This window comes from Branchiostoma belcheri, unplaced genomic scaffold (genome assembly GCF_001625305.1).
Source record: "Branchiostoma belcheri isolate BF01 breed outbred unplaced genomic scaffold, Haploidv18h27 scaffold215, whole genome shotgun sequence".
Lineage (NCBI taxonomy): Eukaryota > Metazoa > Chordata > Leptocardii > Amphioxiformes > Branchiostomatidae > Branchiostoma > Branchiostoma belcheri.
The window spans coordinates 269,405-278,142 of record NW_017803658.1 but is presented as its reverse complement, the minus strand read 5'-3'; the positions used below and the strand labels follow the sequence as shown (position 1 = coordinate 278,142).

At 39.6% G+C, this 8,738-nt stretch overlaps 1 protein-coding gene across 1 annotated transcript in view; it reads right to left on the bottom strand.

The window, feature by feature from the left end:
* The window catches only part of LOC109470009 (Fanconi anemia group D2 protein-like), a 68,553-nt gene that overhangs the window by 39,062 nt on the left and 20,753 nt on the right, over positions 1-8,738 (bottom strand). The window contains 3 exon segments of the mRNA XM_019768790.1: positions 3,091-3,178; positions 3,535-3,608; positions 4,281-4,385. Of these exon segments, the coding sequence (XP_019624349.1) occupies positions 3,091-3,178; positions 3,535-3,608; positions 4,281-4,385 (267 nt within the window).

Sequence of the window (8,738 nt, the reverse complement as noted above, 5' to 3'; positions counted from 1 at the left end):
CCACGTTGATTTGATTATATGGATAACATCCGCGCGCGCATGAGTTTTCGGCCGTTTAACCCTACCTAGACCGGGGGGGGGGCTCGTCACTGAATGACATCCAGTAAATTTCTAGCGGAGACCAATCAGAGGGCTGCTGAATAATTTGAATAATTTATCAAGGTCCACGGACGCGGTTCTTTCACTTGTAAAGTACCACGGAGCCGGTGGCACACGACTGGGAAAACATGTATTTCACACCCATTGTTCGTCGGTATAAAGCGCTTATACATTACAAAGAGAATTTTCGTAGGACTGCCATTTCTTTAGTTTGCAGTATGTGTATTGAGAACATTCGAACGGGTATCTTCATAATTCTGCTGGCTGTTTGTAGAACAACGGCACAATAAAACAGTTTTTTCAGTACCATCACGACTTGGCAGATAACACGCAATGAAGCCCACTTTTTACGCAGATTATAGCACTGCGTAATGTTACACAAACTAACAGTAGATGTTTTAAGGAATTCACAGAAATGGCAATGATAAATAATGTAACGCATAAACATTATACAGCACAAAATGAAGAGTAACAGTAATGTAGTCGTGTTTGGCAGGGTATGGCAAGTTATAGTGCGTACATCTATCGGTAAGTTGACAGCAACAAGCAAGATGCATAGGTTCTATTACTTTTGTAGCTCACTTGCGTCCAAATTTGGGACGAACCCATGTTACTTTTTCGTCGCAGTTTTGCATGTAGTGGTATGGTTGATTCGGCAGCCTTTCCGCTAACGCAAACATAGTTTGAGGTTCCACAGTTCTTACAACGTTAGCGCTTGAAGTTGCTGTGGTGTTCTCCAAGTTTGTTGGTCTGGTGATGTTGTCTTTGTTGGCTTGTTGTCTGTCATTTTCCTCCATTTTTATGTTTGGTGGCCCGACTTCAATGGGTTGGGTTTGCTTCACAAATCTCGGCTTCGCTAAGATCTTTTCCTCCCGTAGTGGTCGCTCCATTAGCGCTAGTGCAGCCACATTTGAATCTGTAAAACTTCATGTCTACACGCCCGTTTCGATTTGTTCATCTAAGTAGATTTTACTAACGTATGATTTTACAAACTAATTTTGGAAGTACTAGTACTTAGTACTGAAGTAAACAAGAAACAATTACGCACTCTGGTTGAGTTCATGGCATTTACATTTTACAAACTAATTGTGGAAGTACTAGTACTTAGTACTGAAGTAAACAAGAAACAATTACGCGCTCTGGTTGAGTTCATGGCATTTACATGAAACAAGGTGCTAATAGTCGCTAGTCGGTGACCTGTCAGCAGCCCTCTGATTGGTCCCCGCTAGAAATCTACTGGATGTCGTATAGTGTACACGGGGGGGTTGGTGCAAAGCCTTTAAAAATTTGAAGTTGAAATGGGACGTTCTGAGGCTACTTGAGGGGGAAATTTGAACTCTTGTGTTTTTTCACTAAAAAACAAACAACTATAATGTAGCCTGGTTGCATAAAACACCATTCAAGCATTTCATATTTCCCTTAGGCCACACCAATTTAATTTGTTGTTTCTTGGATTCGCCCTGTCGCTCCAGATCAAGATTGCAACATTGGGTTTGCCACAAGCTCATTTAACCTTTCACATGGGAACATTGCAACACATTCATCAAACTGCTACATGAAGGGCAAATGCCAGGAATATGTGCATGCCTAGAGGGGCCCAAGTGAGTACCCTCAGCACCGCATGTACAAAAATAGTGTAAAATGTCTTGATGTTGGGAACTGTTACATTTTTGCAGCTGGATGTTATAGGTAAGGGTTATTTGTATTTGATTATGTAACAAAAATGGATTTTGGGCCATGTTTGGGGTGTCCATGTCGCAAAAGAAGTCCTGAGTTTGGCTACCATCATCAGTGACAGATCTAGAGGTCAAAGGGCAATTCTGAAAGTTTGGCTTAGCGTTCAGATGCCTTTAGCAATGTAGAATACATGTATTTTTATATTAACAAAATGGACAGTTTAGAGGCCGAGTTACCCTATGAATGTGTGTTTTTGGTGCAGTTTCACTCAGGCAGGTGACTTTTCACACCTTCTTTCTGACGTTTTCCATGCATTTGAATGGGACAGTCCATTACCAGTCTTTGCCCTACAAACTACATATAGTTTGCAATGCTAGAATACATTGTTATGTGGTCTTGCTTGTATGTTTTTACTGGAAAAAGATCATTTTGGGAAAGACTAAATGTTGTTAAAGTAGCAACCAAGGCTTCAATCTGAAAATTGATATGAGGGTGCTGGCTTGTTACATGAGGGCGAAGCACCCCTGGTGTACATGGCTCATGGACCCTTTTTAATGCTCTGGATACATTGTCTTGTGATTATAAATAGAAATCACACATGTACAGTATCTCCTAAATATTTGTTTCTTCAAGTTATAACTTACACCCCGCAAAAGTTACACCCCGCAAAATGTCCACCCAATACTTGAGGCTCAGGTATTGAGTGCTACACCACAGGAAACATGTCTAAAGAGGTTCCCCTGCATATCTGCTGAGTTTCTGTGATGCACAAGTTATTTTTTTTTACTTTCCTTATGATTATTTACAGCACAACGCATTCCGGTGGCTCGACATGAACAAACAAGACGATAGACCCTGTTCTGCGGGGCATACGGCATGCCATAAAAAACAGGTAAAAACATTTAGAATTGCAGTGATAATTGCACAGACAATATATCCATAGTGTTACAAAGGATTTTAACCTATGTACACTCCACATTAGACCAGAAGCGGTCGGTTGAGGTATTTTGTCATACCGCTGTGTTACAATAATGTATTTTTGAATTTTTTGTTGAGATACATTGTAAGACTGTCATTTAGTGGAGAATATGATCAACTGATATAATTATTAGCATAATCAATGAAAACTTATAATTTGTCAGTTGGAAACTTTCAGTTAACATAATTAGGCAAAGACATGAGCTTAAGCAACACAGGACTGAGGTTAATTACTAAGTCTTAAGTGTCAAATTGTTCAGGTACAGGTACAACAACACAAATTTAGACATGTTCATGTATCACCAATCCCCCCCCCCACCTTTGAAAAACACACACCTTTATCCAGGCTTCAGCAATAGTCTTTTGAAAGGTTATACCCGAACGAATGGCATCCAGAATCAGTGCCTCACTGCCACGGCAAGACCTGCGAGTACAGAGGGTGGAAGAATCAAAAGATACTAATTACAGTAAAAGTTAATAAAAAGTTGCAAGACTAAGGATACAATGTCAAAAAACAATCAATATCATGGCTCCTGATATTAATACTGGTAGATGGCAAAATGACAAATGTGGAATATTACAAACGTCTCATACATGCATACATACGTACATACATACGTTACAAACGTCTCATACATACACACATATGTACATACATACATACATGCGTACGTATGCTACAAACGTCTCTACTCTATACATACATACATACATACATACATACATACATATAGTGGAGGGTGTTCAGTAGTGTAGATGGTATCTAAAGTTGTGACTAACTTCTCAGCTGCAGCTCCCCTCTCTGCAGACAGCCCTGGTGTCAGGTCCAGCTGGTCCCGTAATTCCTGCACCACCTAACCAAGAATGGCAACTGCAGCTCACTTTGTCTGTGAATTTCTTACTTTTATTTATTCAGTGCAAAGCACAGGTACATGTATGCATGGTCTTTAAGTTGATTGTACTTCTCAATAAAACCTCAGAAACAGTTACAAAGACAACATATCATGTACATGTATAATGAACTTACTTGTACTTACTTGAGTAGGTCTCCTCATCTACGTGTATAATGAACACAGTTGAAAAATTCATCTGCATTTAACTTAAGTTATCAATTTTACAAACAGTTTAATATTTGATGGTAATCTGAAACTGTGCTACAACATGTAACTTAGAATAAGCTACATAGTTATGTATAGTTATGGTCAATTTAAAAGTCTGCTTGGATCTAAAAATGTTGTATATTTTGAGTTGTATAATTATACATGTACATGTTCTGAGCCAAACCCTGAAGTATGAGCTGAAAGAGTTTTAATAAGGTAATGCAAATTCAATCCTGATTTCAATCCTGATTTCAACTGAATTACAATTGTGCATGGGGCTCTGCATGTCAACTATTCTGTTCTGGTCTGTGTACTAGGCACATGCACTTGATGCTGTACCAGACTGAGTGTGTAGTTCAAGAGAAGCCAAACTTAGATTGGGGAAGTTTCAGATTTTCATTCAGAGAAGTAATATATGAAAAGTACCTCCACAACATCAAAGGCACTGACAGACTGGAGCAGAAATTTCACCACCACAGGTAAGTCCTGCAGCTCCAATCTGGGAACCTTCTGCAGGACAGACAGCCGTATCTGCAGCAAAGAATTAACATCATGAGAGGAGCTGTGCACCTGATACTAATACAATGTATGTACGCATATACGTGTATCTGGGCACCTAACCTGGCAAAAATAAAACATTAGCGGACACTTAACACCTGTACAAAAATGTAAATTGCATCTCAAAGATGGAAATTTAGTCAACAATTTACCACTTAAAACATTAGTTGGTGAGATGCATGACTAACAATGGCTGACCAAACTTGTTTAACTACAAGTATAATTGTATTATTTACCTTTGCCAAGGTTATGTTTTTGTTGAGGATAATAATGAGGAATATTAAATGGGAAAATACTCACAATATTTTCATAATCAAGGTAACTGCCAGAAATCTCATACTTGTGGCATCAGGAAGGTGGACATCTTAAAACGTATCTTAAGAATGTCCATACTTCAATCAGGAATGTAGAATAATGACAGTGAATTTAAGTTACCTGATAAAAATTACACAAAACACAGATCAAGCTTATAATTAAATGAAACATTTGTGAAAAATGAAACTTAACTTCAGAGAAAATGCAAATACTGAGAGAAATTTGCGTGTTTTATTTTGTTTCTGTTAGAAAATAAAGGGGTATACACTAGCCATCTGATACAAGTTGAGCTGAGAAAGTTAAGCTTAAACTAGAAAGGCCAATATTTGCTTAGGAGCAAATACAGCGATGGCTTCACCACATTTTACGACACGGTAGGGAAAGAATGAGAAACACAAGGGAAAACAATGATTTACATTGATATAACTATAATATGAAGTAACATACAACTAAAACAACAGTTGGATAGCTATTCCCTACTTTATTGGTTAGGATTTTTAATTGCATAATGCAAACTGTTGACTTTCAAAATAAAAAAAAACGTTCATGCCCCGCATTCCAATGCTGGAGCAGGAAAGCTTGAAATACCTACCAAAACACTTGAATACAGACATACTGTCAGTATGAAAATGCTCTGTGCAGGTGTTAATCAAGTTAAATCCCAACAGCCAATCAGCAAGAAATGCTCTGTGCAGGTGGAAATGCTCTGTGCAAGTGTTAATCAAGTTAAATCCCAACAGCCAATCAGCAAGAAGAATAGAGGAAAGCTGCATGCCTATTGGTTGATGCCCTGCATTCCATTGTGATGACTCATGCCCAAACGTGGTACACAGCACAGTAATACATTTGCTATAACACAGCCAAAAAGCTCAAATAAAACCATTCTAAAAGCCTGTATCACCAAAATTTAAAAAACGCCTGGGGGTATTTGCCCACTGTACCTCCATACCAAATTTCAGGTCCTTAGGCCCCAAAATAAAGAAGCTGAATCCATTTAAAAAATGGCAGGAGAAGAAGAAGGAGGAGGAGAAGAAACATCAGAAAAAGCAATATGGTTTCATTCGTGGTGTGGTGAAGCCATAAAAATAAATGCGAAACTATGGAAAGTGAGAGTAACCTGGGAGCCAGGATGACAGAAATTGAAGATCAAAATTTAATAAGCATTCACTAGACATGACAGAGAGGACAGATAATGTGTGCATGTGATGTAGTTTTCATATCTGGCAAAAAAAACCAACTGGTTGAGATAAAATAACACATTAGATTGGAGCTACATGTGTGTGCCATGCTACAATTTAGAGATACAATGTACATGCTAATTTGTTCAATGTAATAGAATTAGAAACTGTAATAAACTAGAGAGGCCGACATTTGCTTGGGAGCAAATACAGCATATTTCAGCCCATCTCCCTCCCACGCAAAAGTGGACTATTCCAAACTTACCCGAGTGTAAAACTGGCAAAGATGCTCAAATAAATGAATTATATAGTAGCTACATGTATGTAATTGAGAACAAAGATGCAAGAACAAGCACATTGAATCTCGAAAGCTTTACTAATCTTATTACAGGTATGCAAATACTAACAAGGATGAGATTTGATACATTTTGAAGGTCTTAGGCACATGAAATTGAATGTGTGGGTCATTACGCACGAAGGTGCAATGTGACCTCAGGTAACCCGCAATGGAATACGGTGTTCCATGGATGGAACCGAACATTCTTTAGATAGAACATGGAACGGGTATAGCACTTTTGGCCCTTTTTTTGCTGAAAATAGCCATTAAAGTCCCCCAAATGAGTCATTTGGAAGTGGTGTGTGCCAAATACATGACTGCTATTCTGTAGACACATGTTCAGAGAAGGGGCTGCACGAGCAACCTCCATGGAGGTTGCTCGTACAGCCCTCCGCGATACCCCCGCAGAGCTCCGCGACAAAACAGCTCAATTCGCTGGTTGTCGTCACTGTTGAGTTTTGCTTTAAAATCTTTGAACTCTGCGTTCAAAACAAGTCAATTCGATGGCTGGCGTCAGTTTTGTATAGAGCTTCGTAGATTTTGAGTCAGTTCAATGTGACTACTAGTACTAGACTTTGTAACGTACCAAGGGCTCTCCCAAACAAACAAAACTTCGCAGAGCTCCATGGAGGTGCTCGCGCAGCTCGCTCTGGCTCCGTGGTCATAAAGTAATTTCCAAGCAGATATTTTAGTGGGGGTAAGACAGTATCAAATTGGCCAGTCTGTGTCCATTTCCCCACCCAAGGTTGGGGAAATGGTTACAGACTGGCCAATTTGATACTGTCTTACCCCCACCAAAATATCTGCTTGGAGATTAGTCATAAAGCACGCACAGAGCTCGGCGACAAAACAAGTCAATTCTCTGGTTGTCGTCACTGTTGAGTTTTGCTTTTAAATCTATCACCTCTGCGTTCAAAACAAACCAATTCAGTTTTGTATAGAGCTCAGTGGATTTTAAGCTAGTTCAGTGTGACTACTCGTGCAGGGGCTCTCCCAAGCAAACAAAACTTAGCAGAGTTCATAGAGGTTCTTGGACAGCCCTAGCTCCGTCAGTAATATATATATTGTTGATGTTTATTGCAAATTCATGCCCGAGGGCTAATTGCATACAGACATTAACAAGAAAAATGTGGTGATATAAGACTATTTGCTAACAACTTCTACGTGTACGATATACTTATCGAACCTACTATCTCTACTTAACCTAATAAAATATAAAGCATGAAGAGCTCTGGGTTCAAAACAAGTCAATTCGATGGCTGGGGTCGCAGGTTCAGTTTTGCACTCTTTTGACTTTTGGATTATCACGTTCACACCTAGTTCACAACTGTGCATGGCTTGTTTTGTGTGCGGGTGGCCGTCTCGATTAGGGCGGATGTTGGTTGTAAAATACAGGACAATAGGTGCCACCCTGCATGATCGATCACACAACAAAATTCTGGGAAAAAGCATGTTTGTTTGGACTTATTTGTTTTCTATGGAGCAAATATGTTGTCTCTCTGAATATTGTTCCTGTATACTAAAGGTTTAACGAATTAACTTGTCTGGTCACAGAGCTGTTTGTGACAACTCTCGGAGGGCTATTTTAGCAGCTCCGCGGCTAATTTCCGTCTCGTAAACGGTCGCCGCCTTTTAAAACGGTCGATGCCATATCGCAGAACGGCTAACTTTATGTGTATCAGAATGGTCCATCCACACCGTGATGTTTTGTGGCGTAGAGGTTAGGGTAACGGGTTTAGGTTATGGTTTTAGAGTTTAGACCCGGGTTTGAATCTCAGCTTGCCCTTTTTTTACTAACATTTACAATTCGACATGACCTTCCCTTATACTTCCAATTAGAATATTGCTTTTTATAGTGTATATCACTTTTTATTCGTTTTTTGACCCCCAAAAAAGTTATCATACGCTTCTACACCTAGTAGAAACTCCTTGCTCGGATATGGCATCGACCAGCCGAATGGCATCGACCGTTTACGAGACGGAAAATTGCAGCTCCGCGGTTGGAGCTCCGTAGACTATTTTCTTAATTTGTCGCAGGTTACAGAGCCCTTTATATAGTGAATTAAAGACCTTTATTGTACAACGAATTAACTTATTTTGTCGCAGAGCTCTGCTGGGATATCGCGAATCCGAGGATCTCTATACAAAACTGACGCGAGCCATCGATTTGGCTTGTTTTGAACGCAGACCTAAAAAAATTTAAAGCAAAACTCAACAGTGACGACAACCAGCGAATTGACTTGTTTTGTCGCGGAGCTCTGTATGCTTTATAACCGTCGGAACCCGCAGAGCTCTGCGCCAAAAGAAGTCAATTCGTTGGTTGGCGTCACGGTTCAGTTTTGCTTTCACCTCTTTGCGCTCTGCGCTCAAAACAGTCAATTCGTCATGGCTGTCGACACAGGTTCAGTTTTGTATAGAGCTCTGAAGATATCAAGTTAATTGAATATGACTATTAGGCTGAACAGCCAGTACTCTGTCACAAATAAAGACTTCGTC